At 39.0% G+C, this 18843-nt stretch overlaps 1 protein-coding gene across 6 annotated transcripts in view; it reads right to left on the bottom strand.

The window, feature by feature from the left end:
- The window catches only part of CTNND2 (catenin delta 2), a 655439-nt gene that overhangs the window by 143888 nt on the left and 492708 nt on the right, over positions 1 to 18843 (bottom strand). For all 6 annotated transcript variants that reach the window (XM_062610812.1, XM_062610810.1, XM_062610813.1 and 3 more), the window contains one exon: positions 3669 to 3882. In XM_062610812.1, coding sequence (XP_062466796.1) covers positions 3669 to 3882 — 214 coding nt within the window. The remainder of the gene's footprint in view (positions 1 to 3668; positions 3883 to 18843) is intronic.

Genomic DNA, 18843 nt, shown 5'->3' with positions numbered 1-18843 from the left:
TTTGTGGAAGGGTTCGTAATTAACTCAGGAAAGGCAAGAGAATCAGAAATCAGCCACTCATTGTCATTATTAACAAGTGAAAACATTTTTTCTACCATCTGCAGGATCTGTGCTAATTTTATACTGTGTTCTCATCTATTTATATTTATTAGAAAAGTGTTAACATTTAATTATTTTAAAATAGAAGGCTTTTATTTTTTCCTGTTAACAGGAGCTACTGTGGGAACTAGCAGCACAGCGCTGGGGCAAAAAGATGGCTAAATTAAGTATGGTGCATCCAACTTATACCAATTTATTTTCATTTACAGACCTATATGAAACAAGCCATTGTAATTCAGGTTCTCCCAGAGTCTCTGGAAATTACCAGAATATAGGCCATGCTGAAATCTCTATCAGAGTATTTAATTTCTGCATAAATGTATATATTTACTGGTATACTTCAGTTTATCCAGGTTCCTCTAATGGACAACAGTGACTATGGAAGTGTTTCTGGAAGAATAATCTTTCAGCATCTTCGGAAATATTTCCTGTACATGAACACAATTTAATTTCCTAACAGCCGCGCAGCACCATTCCCTAGTGATTTCTACATGGGAGCTTCTCCAAAACCATTTGCTCCCCATAAAGCCTTGAATCTATCACTCTGCAATAAGGTTCAGTTTGCACAATCCAAATTTTGAGCATGGTAAGCTTTCCCAGTGTTAGCCCGAGACCTCTGCTACTGAAGAGGAGAAACATGAGATAAAGGAAGAAATTAAAAACTCAGTTTTGGAGAGATTATGGCAAAAAGAATCTCTGGAAAAGAGGAAAAGCCACAAATCGTGAAGGCAATCCTGAGAAGCAAGGAGCTACCAGGATAGAAAGCAGGGTCAAATACCCTTCCAAAACCAGTCTTGAGATAGCTGGAAATTGAAATTGCAGTCTCCCTAGTGAGAAGCAACATGAAGGAAGAAAATGTGCATGTTTGAGAAAGGAACTAATATCATAACTTTCAACTCTTGCGGGTGTGTGCTTCATGGTACTTGGAGCAGGCGATGAATGCTTCGCTGCTGTTCAGATAAATTGAGCTGCTAAAAACCTCTTCTGCCCCTATTTCTTCCCTTGCAGCTGAATGGCTACTCAGAGTGACTCACACCTTTGTCGTGCCAGATTTCTGGACAGGTTATTTAGACTTGATAGGCTCAGTTCTCCATCTGTACAACCAAGATAATGACGCTTCCCCACCTTAGAGAAGAGTTCTGAGGACAAATGATGAAGTATTTAGGCGTGGTGATGACAGAGCCTATATGAATTCCTAAGGCAGGAACTTTATGACCTCTCTAAAAGTAACAAGAACAGTTTTTATATAGACAGGATACGCAATGAACATGAGATGGAAAGGCTCAAGGTATATGTTTATTCACTCCTAAACCACACATTTGCTATTATTTTCTCAGTACTTCCTTCAGGCTATGGTGACACTAGTGAAATAATTACCTTCTTGCCACCTCAACTCAGGAGGGCTGATGGAAACTTTTATTTTCTCTTGTGCCCATCACCAAGCCAAACTTCTTCTTCCTTACTGAGGCAGCTGCTGCAGGAGCTATCTTTCCTTCCACAGAAAGGACAGACGGAAGGAATTTAACTGGGGTAGCTGTCACACTACAACACTTTACAAATAAGCAAACGAGAGCTGATTCAGATATGCAGTTCCAGCTTGTTTCCTAAGTGATGCAAGATGAGAGGTGCAGCTATGAGCCTTGATTTGGAAAAGAGCTTTGCAGAACACTACCACAACCAGGTTTGCAAGGATCAATTATTTGCATTCTGAAAGGCACAAACCCCATCCAGGGCAAGCACCGGCCTCCAGAGATGTAGTGTCTATTAAAAACAACAACAACAAAAAAAACAACCTAACACAAAAACAGGCCCAGGAATATCATCACTGAATTTGATTCCATTCCTCAGGGTCACCATCTTGCTCTGCTCCCCCTTCATAGGTGTCCAGCACTCCTGATGCTCACCATCCCTGGAAGCTGCATTTATCTGTACAAAGGCTGGCTACTGCCTACCACTGATGGTCAGGACCAGGTACTCCTCTTAATAGTAACAGTTTGTAGGCATGCTAGGACACACATCCTTTTTTTTCTGTGGTAATTCAGGAAAATTTAACAACATACTATGCAATGGAAGGAATGTAAACTGTAGCCTTGTACCTTTTCTTCAAACAACCTAATGACATTATGTGTTCTGCCTATAGACAGCACAGGAAGTGCTGCAGAGGTGTAGTGCTGATGTTCATTAGCAGTTTGCCACCTACTACTCAGAATAAACAGGCAGAATGTTCCCTGGAGCCAGGACACAGGCAACATAATCAAGAGACAAACAAGTATGTTGAATCTGAAGCAGTGGTTACACTTTATTAGATGTTTCAGTAATTCTGTCACTCCGCAGGAAGCACCATCCAAGCTCGTGTAACCCAGTACCTCTGGCCCATTAATCCCACCTAACAAGTATGAGGTGATAGGTGTTGTAACTAAGAAACAAAATTAAATATAAAAATCTACATTTAATAAGCACCATGCAGTTTATTCAGACGCCCTAAAGGAAGGAACCTGGAGTCAACCAAAGGACAATAATCTGATCAATTGTATCCTAAATGAGGCCTGATCTGCAAGGGTAAATAATTTCTGCAGGATGACAGTGCGTACTCTAATGCTTCTATGACAGAACTTTTCTTGCATATTTTAGTAGGAAAATATAATGGAAATACAAGTATTGTAAAATGGGAATATTAAAACATCTTAAGATTTTATACTTGTACCGTTAAATTAATCACCACACTGATAATAGCAATCAAACAGAATGAAATCACAAAGTAAAAAAAAACCCAAACCAACTAACTTTCGTTTTTCATTTTAAATAGGATAACTTGGGAGCAAGGGTTAAAAATCTCCAAACATTTCAGATTGGTGCTGTTTGACAGTACTCCTGTATTTCCGAAAACTAAACTAAACAAAACCCTTCAACTTGGATTTCCAAAGGGAGAAAATTCAAACAATCTTAAAAAGATCAGATACTACTCTGTCAAGAAAAGAAATGGATTCCATCACAGCCTGCATACCCTGTGTCTAATAGACATCACATAGCATGCTACCAAGTTTCAGAAAAAAGCTTTAAGAAAATGACATTGTCCATCTCTCCAACAGCTCCATTTGTCCAATGCTTTTTCCATTTTCCTATCAGAACCATGGGAAAGGCAAACCCCCTGCCTTTTCACTATACAGGATATAAAAGAAATGAGCAACAGCTTTTAAGAAAATTCAGTAAAATACATCTTCTGTATGTGCAGCCCTACCAGACAGGAGGGAGAACAGAGAGCAAGCAGGATTCCCACCACAACCTATCTGTGTACAAAGCATATCTCCTGCAAGAGCATTCATGGCTAACCAAGGACAAAGTGACCAGCAACCATAAGCATAAACCATGCCCACATCTGTAAACTGTCTGCATGATGTTGAATAAAGCTATTAATACATTATATATATCCAAAGGGCTTGAAAGTGTTTTATTACAGCAAAGGTGGTGACAGAATAAAGAGTTACTGATGGAGCAACTGACATGCAGCACACAACTGTCCCTGCAGGGGCTATATAGAGCTTGACCAAAATATATTGAAAGATTCAAACCTGTGACCAGTTCTCTGATTTCCAAATCTGTAGTCTTGCGGAGTAACCGTACTAATGCTGGGATACCACCACAGTTTTTCAGAGCAATTTTGTTGTCATCGTTTGCCTTCCCATATACCAAGTTTCTCAAAGCTCCACAGGCACTACGGTGGACTTCTGTCATCCGATGGTCCAATAGGTCCACCAGTAATTGTATTCCGCCTTGTCTTCTTATCTGAAACAGGCCAAAGTGACAATCATAAAATTAAGGAACAAACAGAGGTATTATATATGCTATCCAATGCAATTAAGCTGTGGTTTATGAAGGCTATGGGTCATCAAAGGTATGCTGGTAGCCCTGCAAAGCTGCTATGTTACAGTGCTTTGATTCCTCCTATTATTTTTTCAGAGGCAACATAACTGTACAATGACAAACCTGAACCTCTGTAAAAGCAGCCAAAACTTAGTCAGGAGTGTTGCCCCATTAAGGTTTCTCACTGTTCAGCATGGTTTGCCCTGGCATGGGTTTCTCCTGTGCTGGAGAAACATCATCTGCTTCAGAGTGTAACACATCACAGGCTACAGGAAAAACCACAAGACTAAAGCAAACAAAGAAAAGCACTTAACGTAATTAAGTTTTCAGGAGTCCTTCCTTTTACATTTAATTCCTGGGCATGTGAGCAACTACTGTAGTCTCTGTGAGAATCTTGTATCAACAAAATTAGGAAAAATAAAGATGAAAGGAAAAGGAGGAAGCCTGCAGAAACATAAAGACAATGATGACGGATACATCACAGGAAGCTTGTTCTATCATGATTGAGGGAGACCCTTAAGTGAGGCAGGAACAGAAGTCTCATTCATTCCTAAATGCAGCCTACGAAATAAATTTCTAATGCGGTATCTCACACAAAATATCACTGTAGAAAAAGCACAAAAGTGTTTGAGGCAAATGATCAAGAAGATCAGGAATACTAAGAACAATTTATTATAAAATCTGTTTGCAAGAAACCCATCTTTATTGTTCTCTGGCACTACCTGCTCCTCAAACAGTAACTAGTCTTGAATCTCATTTCAAGAAATTAGACTGATTCTTAACAATATAAAGAGTACAATGTTTTAGCTTCAAGTAATTTACATAGACATCTCTGCCAGAAAGTTTTTCCATGTGTATTGCTGGCTAAGGTGCAAAGCAAGCCGGACACTTCAGCTGATCATTTTACCACCTCTAGTAATATTTTGCCTAGGACAGTAAAACAGAGACTCAAAACTGCAGGGAAAGGTGAAACATTTAATTTCAGAATGAAAGTTTATGATTTGTAAAGCAGTTGTGTTGCGTCACAACAACTCCATGCTATACTACAGGCTTGGGAAAGAGTGGCTGGTAAGCTGCTTGGCAGAAAAGGACCTGGGGGTGCTGACTGACGGACACTGAACATGAGCCAACTTGTGCCCAGGCAGCCAAGAAGGCCAACAGCATCCTGGCCTGTATCAGAAATAGCACAGCCAGCAGGGCCAGGGCAGTGATCATCCCCCTGCACTCAGGACTGCTGAGGCTGTACCTTGAATCCTGTGATCAGTTCTGTGCCCGTCACTGCAAGAGAGACATTGAGGTGCTGGAGTGGGTCCAGAGAAGAGCAACAAAGCTGGTGAAGGATCTGGAGCACGAGTTTTATGAAGAACAGGTGAGGCACCTGGGGCTGTTTAGTCTGGAGAGAAGGCTCGGGGGACCTTATCGCTCTCTACAACTACCTGAAAGGAGGATGTAGTCAGGTGGGCTGGTCTCTTTGCTAAGGTACCAAGTGATAGGATGGCAAAAAATGGCCTCATGTTATGCCAGGGGAGGTTTAGATTGGATATGAGAAAAGATGTCTTCATCAAGAACACTGGAACAGGCTGCCCAAGGAAGTGGTGGAGTCACCATCCCTGGAAGTATTTAAAAGACATGTAGGTGTGGTGCTTAGGAATATGGTTTAGTGGTAGACTTGGCAGTGCTGGGTTAATGGTTGCATTTGATGATCTTAAAAGTTTTTTCCAACCTAAATTATTTTATGATTCACTGCAAGTAAAAACTTAAAAATGATTCAGCCTTTGAGGTTCCAAAATTGAGGGATCAAAATTACTCACTGATAAAACAGAAGTTCTCTCCTTCTAGAGGTTTGTCTGGCATATCATGTTTTCATAGTAACAGCAAAACCCAGTAATAGAGCCATTCTGTAGTTAAAAAGTGTATATACTGAGATGTAACAGTATTAAATTAAAATGCTTTAATGTCTATACAGTTACAACACAGCTTTGGGCTAAATGTCAACGGCATAGTGTTTAAAGATAAACCAAGATATTCTCCCTTCAATAGGCACTGCTCTCAGAATATTATGTAGAACTTCCTGAGCAATATGCAGGTGTAGAAGACTACAGTGGCCAGCCACATGGAGCGCCCAGAAATGTGAATGAACATTTGTAAAATGTATCAGCTTCAGGCAGAAAAGTTCATTAATCTTTTTGAGAATCTATGCTTCCGCTGCTCAGAGAAACTGTAACAACTTTCAGCTTAGAAACCAGAGAAAGTGGTCAAAAAGTGTTGCACTACATCTCACTGGTCAAAACTTTACAGAAGTGATCAGGATGACTTGCAATGAAATAATTTGCTCCTTTCCAGGCCAGGAAAATTTATTAAGTTTATCAGGGAAAGAAGTAGGTGTGTGTAATGCCTGTTTGTTTGCTTGTTTTTACAATCTATCACCATTTAATCTTCAGATTAAAATGCATTTGCTTTCCCTATTAACCAGATTTTCAAGAGCAAGCATAGCACATGAAGAACCACCCACATGACAAAACAGACGACATTTACTGAATCAGACTAGAAACAAAATTTCACGCATCAGTTCTACAAAAGGTGAATCAATCACTGAGCTTCACACTTCAACCTCTGAAAAAAGATGAGATCTGATAGAAGAAAGAACATAGCTAAAAAATACACAAGTTGTTCTGGTGTGATGAGTAATATCAGCAACGACTGAAAACATGCCAGCCGATCTTCATGAATTATATTTTTAAAGCACAATATGCTGAATGAATATTTTAATTGCTTCACTGCTAAAAAAATATTAAGAATGAGAAACAGTATTAACTTGTAGCAAAAACTGTTGCGTTCTACAGTTCATCTGAAGGTGCCATCTGAAGGCTCATCTGAAGAGGCTTTGCCTCTTTTCTGAGGCACAACATGCATCTGCTGTTTTTCCCACTCTCCCTCTTGGACACAGGCAACTACCATCTCAGTGGACGCACTCAGGTGACAAGTCTTCTTATCTTCTGCTCATTTCTAAGGGAAGATGTGTGGTTCTGCCCCATTCAGCTGTCATTCTGAGCTGCACCTTCCCTTTCAGTCACGCTATCTGACAGCACACTAGCATGCAGCTCGTGTAGCAGCTCCTCTCCTGGGAACATGAAGTCAGCAGCAGACTGAAGGGATTCAAAGATACTTTCTTAAAAGAAAAAGCATTAAATATTCATTGAAAATGCACTTCTGTCTGAAAAAAAGATGGGTAATATAACAGAAATGAAATGGCTGTTACATAATGCTTTACCTAACTTGACAAAATTTCTTTAATTCTACTGAAGAACGAACCTATTCTTACCAGGGTAAGACAAGATTTATTTTCCAAGCTTTCTTTGAGTTTCCAAGCTCAGACACTTGGAAAAGTAGCTGTGTCATGCAGGCAGAGATGAAGCAGATTTATCAGAACTGGAGCTGTTTCTGATGCTTTCTTTATCTGGACTACCGTCTGGTTTTGTTTTTACTTTTCCAATAGCATATTATTCACCAGAAGTTTGACCGCACCCTTGTGTTTCCATCATATATCTAGCTGTTTAATACTATATTCTCCAGCAGGTTTAACTATGCCTGACAAATGGTGAAACTCTGATGGATTTTACCAGATTCTACTGACATGAAATTATTTGTTCAAGTCCTTTATGTAGTTAAGAGCTGCAGTCTAGAGGACAATTCTGACCTCGTAAGTCTCTTGGGGCAGATCTCAGACAAGCTAAGTTGTCACAGCTTCAGTGAGTTCAGCAGTGCTACCGCCAAACGTCTTTGGGATGGGTGGATAAGCAGCAATTTGCTCCAATGGGGCATCAAATCCCTCTCCCCAAAGGACTTTCAATAGATATTTTGGTCTCTCTCCTGAGTTTATATGAACAGAACATTTTTAAAAAATTGAATTTAAAAAAAATTAAAAAAAGTAATATTTATTGACACCTTGTGGGTGCTACATAACAGAAAAAGAAAACAGAATATGATGGAGACTGCTTGCCCACTACAATCAAATAAACAGCATAGATACAGGAGATAAACAAACAGCAAAGAAACAGGAGATACAGGAGGCCAACTGTGACCTCACATAGACCAATACCAGAGTAGCCACTCCTCCAGTAAAAAGAATGACCTTCAACTCTGCAGCGCAACTGAGTTCACCCAGTCATATCATAAAGTTCATCTTCCCTGTTTTGAATATAGTGCCCCTTTTTTAAGCTGTCTCCTCCCAAACCAAACATGAAAAAGAGGAGCAGACTAGAAAGCATTAGAAATGCTGGATGAATCAGTGTTGTGATGTTTGTAATGACTCTTTTAACCCATGGACAGTGTTAATTTCTGAATGTTCTTTCCTTTTTTTTTTTTTCCCCTCACTAGAAGTATTTTGCGTACATCTTTGGAAGATGCTGTTGGATAGGTGTTAAGTAAATGAAACAGGCTGTGCTCTTTCACACATGTCATTATGGAGTGTATGACATATCCCATCAGGACCAGGAATCCTTGCACACATGAGCCTGAACTCTGTTGAGCTCTCCTAATAAATAAGGAATCTACTCTGTGTAGTGTAAACTTACACCTATCAAAGTAAAAACTGAAAGAATGAAGATTACATGAATTTTGTCACAAAACCATTTCTATGGAAGAATGCACAACGCTGCTTTCATCTGATGGATCATGTGTTTTCTTTTTCCAGGAAATTTGTAAATTTTCCTTTTAAAGTTGGCCCTCCACTACTAATGTTACTGTCTACTTGCTGGTCAGAAGCACTTGTTCTGGTCAAGTCTCATGATGTCATGACACAGACAGGACAGGAAAAGGTGCCAGGCTGTCTGGTCCATGGATCAGTAAGGGCGCACTCATGTCAGCTTGATACCAGTCTTTTCCTTTGGCATTGTATGAAGGTTGTTTTTGCACTGCATCTGATAACATTTTTGTATTCACACTACGCAGATACGAGATGAATTTGGACTTGCAAAGGGGTTCAGAGCAGTGCTAGAGGCAGTGAAAATGTTAATTGTGTTCCTAATAAGGACAGCCTGGATGTCTCATGCAAAGAGCCTTTGAGAAACAGAATTTATAAGTTTCAAGGCTGACCTTTGATTCAACTGTGTTTACCACAACAAATTTTCCATGACAGTGGACTGTTAGATATTTAATCTACCAGGAGTTACACGTGACCAGTCTGAAGCACATGCGTTGGCAAAACAAGTCAGTAATACATTGATGGTATGTCTGAAACAATCCAGATATACTTGATTACTGTATGATTTTAGCCTATGAATTATTTGCCAGTGTGCTTTTCTAATTCAATAGAAGAGACTGGACAGATATGTGAAAAAAAACAACAAATGTGGGATGTGAAGGGTATGTAGACACCTGAAACATAAGGACACCTGTTTCATGAGGACATCTGGTCAATAGCTGTAAAGCGTATAAACAAAGATGAGACAGGAGAAGTAATATACCACACTTATATATGCAAACCCTACAGAACAAGAGACAGCACCAAAGGTTGGGTCTGTGAGCTCCCTCATGGGCTGCTGAAGGAACTGCTCTGTTTACAGAAGGATACAAAACAAGAGAAATCACCAGCTAGCTTGTTTAGCTGGTCTAATGGAGAAGTGTTCACCTTCTGATGCAATGCTGTAACACATCCTGCTCCATTTCCAAGCAGCAGTTAAGAGCTTGGTCCCAATCACTCTAAAGACTGCTAACACTAATCCCACGGATGGGAGGAGATGGTTCATGTAGAATTCGAATGCTGCTCTTATACTAGGATATGTTGGAATCAGAGTATGAGATACAGAGCTCTGTAAAAAAAACAATTCAAAGACTTCTCTTGAGGAATACTTAGCTCCCTTCAGGAAAGGCGTCTAGATTTACAGCTCTTGGTATATTCTCCTTGCTTTGTATTACATTAGTTGAATATAAGCTTTACTATTTTTGAGACTACTCTGGTCAAAGGACACTTTCTGTGGTCTAAACAGAACTGACAGCAGGATGACTTATGAACATGAGACCTCTCCAGAAACAAAAAAAAAGAGGATAAGTATTGTAGGAAATACTGTAACCTTCTTAGTTTACCTTCCACTTGCCATGACAAATGCATGCTGAAGCTTGCACAAATTATAACAGAGCTTAAAACTGTGTCAGATGTAAGCAGTAATAGCATTAGAGTCCCTGACCTTAATTGACAAAACATGCTGCCTGTCAGTGATTCAGCACAGAAGCCACACTTCCTCCAGGCTCTGGATAAAGTCTAACAATCAGTTTTGAAAACCCAGCTGGCTTCCTTCCCTGGGGATGGGGAAGTTTCGCCTGAAAAGTGAGGATAACAAGGACTGTCCCAGCAAGCAGAATTCATGCTCCACCAGTCAAAAGTGTTACTTTCTCACAGGTAGAAAGACAGACAACTTCTCAAATGTGAACAAAACAGGTGAGTGATCTTTCTTCCTATCAAGGTATGAGAAAATTGGTCCTGGAATCTGGCCATTGCTTATGGCTTTGCAACAGCAGAAGCAAAGTTAAAGCAAAGATAATAGCTGTTTTGACTATTGCTGTGGTTCCGAAATCAGTTTTGAAATAAAAAATATTCTATTCTTCCCAGTAGTGGAGAACCAAAACCCTTTCTTTCAATCACTGCATACTGGAAATTGTCTATTTCATCTCCTGGAAGGCTGTAAAAATCAGAGAGAGATACAAAAAGGAAGAAAAGTGAAGCTTCAAGTTTTAAACAGTTTAGCCAAAGACTGTTAGATAATGAACTATTCCGACACCGCCTAAAAATACTGCCGTGAAAAGAAACCAAAACACCCTTCCTCTTCTATTTATACTCAGCAAGTGGGTATCTGAGATATTGTTCAGATTTTGCCAGTAGGTATAACTGGAACATCCTCTTCTGCATTTAATTCTGACTACCCTGCCTTAAAAAGTAAAATATAATGGAAACAGAAGAAGATTAAGAATAGGTGGCAAAAACTGTTAGAGGCTGACAGAGTGATAAAATGTGTTTTTAAAATAACACAATCTCCTCAATAAGATATTAAGTGTTCCACTATTAACAGCTCCAGAGCCCTAAGTTGAAGATTAATTCATGGTTAAATGTTTACTTTACACAATTTTCTTAATAATCACTTTTGAGTAACTCTTCATCCAAAGAAGGTGAAGGAAATCTAACAATAATCAAGCTTTTTTGACATTATAGATATTAATTGCCAGCTTAATTGACATAACACACTGTATCATCCACCACTTATTCTGTGACATTTCCATTATTAAGCAAGTTTCAATATACCAGAATACAAATGTTTAAACACACGGAATTAATTTTAATGCCACTGTGTAACATATGGAACGGAACTAAAAAATAACTGACTGTTAGCACAGGTGATGGTATATATATATCCAATAACGCCCGAGTTAAAAGGACAATCCAATTTAAGTCTGCTTCTGGAAATTTTTAGTAATAATTGGTTTTAATGTTCTTAGATGCTGGGTTTCTAACTAGCAGAGTAAGTGCCTATTATTTCACGCACGAATGGATTCTCAACAGTTCTGTTCCATGGGTGCGGAAAGGAGAAACTACAAATTAACAGAACCAAATGTCAAGAGCATTTTTAAACAGTGGCAGGCAGTGTAGTGTTTCTGAGACACTCTTGACTACGGTCACCCTGCTCCTCTCAGGCTTATGGTTTGAGGCAGACCAGGGACTACAGCAAAGCACAAGAGGACACTGCCCACACAGCAACTTGACCACACTGATACACAGTATCCATGAAATTATTATATTTCTAGATTTTCTTTACTGCAATTCCTCTCCATAAGAGCTCTCTGTTACTTATCTCTGCCTTGATTACATTACTAAATAACTTTCATCTAAGAGGAAAAACCCCGTGATATTTCAGAGGAGGGTCTTAAAGACGGGCAGCCCCATTGCTAGCTAGTTTCAGAGGGCTGATTCCTAAAACATAAAATAGATTTGAAGGGAAGAAAACAAATCTCTATCAAAACAGAATATGGTAATAGTATTTAGTGCAATATGTCTCATGATAAATGTACTGGTTCAAACTTTTAATTCCTCTCCACTATTTCTTCTGATGTGCCTATGGAACAGCAGGTAGACAATACAAAATCCGTACACTGCAAATGCACATGAGATTTATTGCAGACAAATTTACCTGTAACATCATAGGGTAATTTAGTCTCATTAGCAAAGTAATTTGTGGCAAGTTTAAAGAAGTGCTGAGCAATTTTAGCTTAAAATATAGTGTAATGTTATGCAAATTACTGCATTAGCTCTGAAGCCTAATTTGTTTAAGGAATCTAAATCGGGGTTTGGATGCTAGGTCCCGTTTAAGAATGGTTTTGTCATGTTTGATCAGACGCAAAGGCAACATAAAGCTGTGAGGAGGCAAAATAAAAATAAATTGAACCACTGGTACATACACAGTGTTCTGCTCTAAGTTAAACAGTAATTGTTCCCTGGGTGCTAGACTGCAGGGCATACAGAAGGAAGGGCATCTTTTTTCTGCGTCTGTAGAAATCAGGAAGGTGTTTCAAAGAATGACTGTGCAACACAAGGATGCACAGCATGAGGTTGATATTCAGAAGCTTTTCTGTAGTCTTATGTTATTGAGTATATATTTGTTTTTCCCCTGTGTCTCTTAAGTGACCTCTTGAGAGCCTGGGATCAATGCGTGGGGTTAACAGAGACTCGAAAACATATTCTGTACAGAAGGAGACTCAAAATCATGTTCTAAAATTGCCCTGAAAAGGTATGAATAAACGTGCTGCTTTCTCAGCCAGCAAGTCTTAATGTATTCTGCACCGTGATACATTTTGTTTTTCATGCTTGGTAGGAAGGCTATGTCTATTATAAATCAAGGTTTTAGCACAATTTTATTTTTACTAAAAACATCTCCAGCTAGGTGCAAGCTATCCGTAATAGTGAAGCAATTTACCCTAATGCTCTTAAAACACATTCAATTTGTAGACTATCACAAGCATCCTACCCTGAATCTAAACCTCAAGCGTGCATGGGATCATCCAAATAACACTCCTAATGGCAGGTGTAGAGCTGACCTAAAGTGCTTGTCTGACAGTGAAGGTATCAGAAAAGTGATTTTCAATCCCACTGTTAAAACAGTATCTCATAAAATAAACAGATCGGCACTGACCTGCATTAAGCAACCTTTTCAGCTTCTGAATCACTGGGGGCATAAAATAACACTGACAAACACACACAAATTGGGAAAAATACACAGAAGCCAAAGCCCTTCGAAGGTATGCAATTACTTGATTTTAATTTGGGGTCTTTGCTTTTCAAAACACTCAAAAAAGACACAATACTTAAGATGTTTCAGCAGTGTGCACTTTATAGATAATGCAACAGTAATATTTATTTAGGACGAAAAAGACATTAGCATTGCTCAGGCACTGAACTAGTACTGTCTAAAGTTAAATGAAAAATGATGATTAATGTCAAGGGTATGGATCATTTACTTTCTAATATTTAAAAAGAATTAAGCTATTTGAGAATGAAAGATTACGCTTATTATTGAGGACAAAAACCCAACACATATACTTCACCTAAAAACATCCTGGTATTCCTATAACCAGATTCCTAGTGAAGTTAAACAAAATACAGAAAATTCAACAATTTTTTTTTATGTAAAGAAAAAGTAAGATTTTTAGACAAATGCAGTAGGTCAGTACTTCAAACATTCTAGTACTAACAGAGGACATCAGCTTAGTACCAGATGAAAATTTCTGAAGCTGCAGCTATCTATATTCGGTTAAGCGCAGTATTAGTGGGATTTAATCAATGTGAACACAAACAGCACTTTGGAATGAGGTGGTCATCAGTAAGACCACAGAAAATTCCTGTTTTCTCAGTCATTCTGTGCAAGCAACAGAACAACTCCAACTGACATTTCAGCTTTAACTGTAAATGCAAGAAGATCCTCTTTTGATACTTGCTACAGTTATCACAGTTTGCATCACAGAAGAACGTGCCACTTCTCAGATTAAAAATACATTAACAATTTATTAGATCAAGCATCATACTGCCCCTGATGACCTCTGCTCCCCTGACATTCTCTACTGCGATTTAAACAATAGGTATTCTCTCCTTATAACTGATATATTGGCCACCAAAGAATCTCTCAGTCACATGAGAATTTTCTGTCTTAAAGCTGAAGTATTTCTGGGGCAAATTACTTCATCTAAAGCTAATGAATACATTCTCACAACATTCCTCTTTGGTAGGAAGTTTTGCTAACAGAAACTTGGGCATATAAAGTTATTTGCCTAAGCTCACAAAGGGAGACTGTGGCACAGTTACGACTATGGCCTGTAATTTAAGAGTTCCAGTGTGAAGCTGCACTGCATAATCTTCCCTCTGTCTCTCCATTTGCATATTATAAATGGAGTGAAAGTCAGCACAGTTAAACCCGCCTCATATCTAATGTACTTTGTAATACCCACAGTTCAATAAGGAAAATTATATATATATATATTAAAAAGTATCTGTCATAAGTGTGTGTATATGTATAGTATTTTTATTTTTTTTTGCCTTATGTGGTATGAGTCACACTCTAAGTTACACTAGTGTAAACCTTAGAAGAACAGGACTGACTTCAGCAGCACTGCCATGAATTTACTCTGCGATTACATTAAGGATTCTCTGCTTCAAGCAACTTCCAACAGTTTTGTGCAGCGGCTGAACAGACAGGTAGGCAGCTGAAGTTTAAAGCCTTAGATGCCCTTATGCCTCTACAAACCTGTGCCTTCTGCTGCAGCCATTCTTGGTAGCTTAGTAATAGCCAACCCTGCATTTTTAAACACAGTCTGGAGTACACCTGATTGTCTTTACCTTAGGAGTTTCATTTGGCATGGCCTTTTTATGAGGGCTACAATTCACCTTATTGAAATCAATTTGCTGCCAACCTTTTTAGCACGGATATGTTGAGAAAGCATCAAATCACAGATATTGATATCGATCTAAGTTATTTTATTTCTATATATAGTGAGCAAAGTCTTACTGTGGCTTGCTGGATGATGAGAACAGTAATAAAAAACTACACTCTACAATAGGAGAGTAATCCTCTGCATTCACACATCAGCCTAATAAATCAGAGAAGCAACTAGCGGAAGAGTTATGAATAGAAAGAAATCCATAGCACATATAGTAGAACATTATACTGCTTGAAAAAGTTGCAAATATATTTATTGCCTGTTCAAAATGTGGGAACATCGTATTACCTATGTCAAATGACACTGTCTTTCAGCGTGTATTATCTTTAGTTCCCTATCACCTAATATTTTCAAATACAAAAGATACAGCTTCTACAAATATTTCAGTAAAACGGGACATTTTTTCGTCAGCCCGGAGGATGGGGATTCACAATGCAGTGCAATGCTCTTCCTGCATTTGCTGCACACCATAGAAAGTAGCATGAAGGAATTCATCTTGCACGCCTAATAGTGATACTTTTTTCCTCTCCTCCTAACTGTGTAAAAAGCATTATCACCAGATGTTCACATCTGAATTTTCTGGCTAATTGAATTTATTACCTAAAATTCTCTTCTGTGCGGTTACTCATTCAGAGGCAAATTCTGGATGCCCAGAGCTGAAAAAGACAGAAACCTTTAGCCAGTGTTCTCATCTCCTGCAAGGCACACATTATAGAAACGAGTCCTAAACCCAGGTAATGAGGAGGCCTAGAGACATGTTTTGTTCAAGACCTCACTCACACCCTTAAGCCCACAAGAAGACCAGTGCCAGGCCCCTAAATGGCAGGAAAATAGAGGTCAAACTCCGTATCCTAAAGATGTCTGCAGACACTGCAGTGGACTCCATAAACAGGATAGTCCAGACAACAGCAGAGAAGCTGCATTTATCCATATGAAGCATGGGCAGTTAACGATTAAAAGAAAATAAAAATTTATGTTGCTTTGGCTCTAAATAATCACTGTTGAGTATTTATTATATTTATTATCATAGGAAAATGTACCTTAAAAATGAACATACGGGAAAAGTGGGCAAAAGGTTGTCCATTTGGCTATTCCCTGGAGAGTGATTAACTGAGGGGGGAAGCATGGAGCCAGGAACATGAAAGAAGTGTGAAGCAGTGTGGGTGGTAAAAATTCTAAGACATAGTCTCAATACCAAGCCCACCGTTTTATAAAATAATAATGTTTTAGTCACCTTGTGATTCATTTGATTCAGTCTCTTTGTGAGATGAGAAAGAATTTGGATGGAGGCTTGTATGACATGGTCTAGTTTGAGGTGTCCCTTGGCAGTGGGCTTGGAACTAGATGATCTTGAGGTCCCTTCCAACTCTTAACTATTCTATGATTCTATGTTACAAAATGACTGAAAACAACACGACAGCAGCAAGCAGAATGTCTTATTTTTGCTTAGCTATCATTAACACAGAAAAACCCCAAACACACTAGATGTTCCACTACATTTATGAAACAATATATTCTTGTCTATTTATTTTTAAAACCATGTCACTTTACAGGACAGACATTACATTCAAAAGGAATGATTTTGAAATGCGTATGCAATAAACCCAAAACATTCATCAAGATCCTTAGCAGAAAAGAGTTAAAGACAAAAACTGAACCTTGTAATATGCCACTAATTGCTGTGCAGCCTTCAGTTAACGTCCTAATTCTTGAACTTCCTCTTTTAACTGAATGCTACTCCTGTGGGGCTTGTCATTAATATATTTATTGAGCAACTTTAATATTTTCCTAATCTAAATCAATCATGAAATGCTTACCAGGTGCAAAGTAAATCATTATAATAATTTAGGCACAGTAGCCTAACAATGAAATCAAGAATGACTATGGTTAAATGACTCCAGAGGGATCCCAGAGTGTAAAATGTAACTCCTTCTGTGCTACAGAAAGCACAAACTGTGGGAAAACAGCATACCACTCAGTGGCATTCATTAATACTCAGTCTTAATAAATGTAAAGACTGTGCACAAAGCAAAGACGTACATTCTATTGTTGGAAGAGATAAATCTCATAAAATGACAGTGCAAATTAGATGGTGAAGCCGAAGGAAGAAATACATTCAGAAATGCTTTCGAAAGCAAGACTATCAGTTTAAAATTTAATTCCCTGATAGAAGGTGGACTTTTATGCCCCCTTTTGTTTTCTTCCCCCAATGAAAAGGCCTATAATTTCATAGTTAACCATGTTTCTGGAATTTATTAGCAAAGACAATTTATTAGTAAGAAAAAAAAATCTTGAACGCAATGGGATAAGAATTAATCATAAAGCTATTTGTATATTTTGTCTTCCTGTGAAGAGTAAGGCTCTGTGCTGCTGATGTTTGTGCCTGAATGTTACACCTAACTTGCTTTCAGTGCAGAATCATACCCTTTAATGAGAAGATGCAAGGAGTGTATCATCTTGGTGGAAAAACTATTCCAGTAATACTAACAAAGACAATTTACAAAAGACAAATTAAAGGGTTATTTCCAAAAATACTTTGAGTAAAACATTTAAAAAAAACCTCAACCAGACAGCATTTTGTATATCACAGTATCACAGTATGCTAGAGATTGGAAGGGACCTCGAAAGATCATCTAGTCCAATCCCCCTGCCGGAGCGGGAACACCTAGACAGTGTTACACAGGAATGTGTCCAGGAGGGTTTTGAATGTCTCCAGGGAAGGAGACTCCACAACCTCCCTGGGCAGCCTGTTCCAGTGTTCCGTCACCCTCACTGAGAAGAAGTTTCTTCTCAAGTTTAAGTGGAACCTCTTGTGTTCCAGCTTGTACCCATTACCCCTTGTCCTATCATTGTTTGCCACTGAGTAGAGCCTGGCTCCATCCTCGTGACACTCCCCCTTTATATATTTATATACACTTATAAGGTCACCCCTCAGTCTCCTCTTCTCCAAACTATAGAGACCCAGCTCCCTCAGTCTTTCCTCATAAGGGAGATGCTCCACTCCCTTAATCATCTTAGTTGCCCTGCGCTGGACTCTCTCCAGCAGCTCCCTGTCCTTCTTGAACTGGGGGGCCCAGAACTGGACACAGTATTCCAGATGCAGTCTCACCAGGGCAGAGTAGAGGGGAAGGAGGACCTCTCTCGACCTACTAACCACACCCCTTCTAATACACCCCAGGATGCCATTGGCCTTCTTGGCCACAAGGGCACAGTGTTGGCTCATGGTCATCCTGTCATCCACTAGGACCCCCAGGTCCCTCTCCCCTACACTGCTCTCTAACAGGTCGTTTCCCAACCTATACTGGAACCTGGGGTTGTTCCTGCCCAGATGCAGGACTCTACACTGTAACTGACAGTAAAAACCCAAGCTATATTGCAGAACACAGAATTTGTTGACTGAGTTATTAGAAGCAGACTAGAGGTCTTGAAAGATATGAGGCTTTATAAAATAATAATAATAAAGATACTTATATAAAGACTGTTCCTGGTTATGTCACTATGTGCCAATTTACTTCATTAGAGTAATTTCTATCAGTAAAACCTACACAGAAAGTGTGTTAGAAAGGGAGAGTTTGACATTTACTTCCACAGGGAATACAACTGTCCAAGGTGAAGGCGAGACAGACCCAAACCATCCTGCATGCAGCAATCTAAACATAGGTAAGCAAAAGCGTGAACATCTCAGCGCTCATTCTGTGAAGTGGGTGCAGCAAGCACTCCCCATCAAATAAACAATTATCATGAAAAAAGTGAATTCCTTGTGAAGTCATTTAGGAAAGTATTTCTCAAACTGTGAGATTTTACCAATACCAAATTATGGTTTTCAAAGCACTAGTAAAAATGTTTGTAACTGAACAGGGAAGTGTACTTTCTCCAAATGTATGCCATTATTGTCTGCACTAAAATGCA

The sequence above is a fragment of the Pezoporus occidentalis genome, unplaced genomic scaffold (assembly GCF_034315485.1).
Source record: "Pezoporus occidentalis ecotype Australia unplaced genomic scaffold, CSIRO_AGI_Poc_V1 ctg15, whole genome shotgun sequence".
Classification (NCBI taxonomy): Eukaryota; Metazoa; Chordata; class Aves; order Psittaciformes; family Psittacidae; genus Pezoporus; species Pezoporus occidentalis.
The sequence above is the reverse complement of the archived record's forward strand: the minus strand, read 5'-3'. Positions and strand labels throughout refer to the sequence as shown.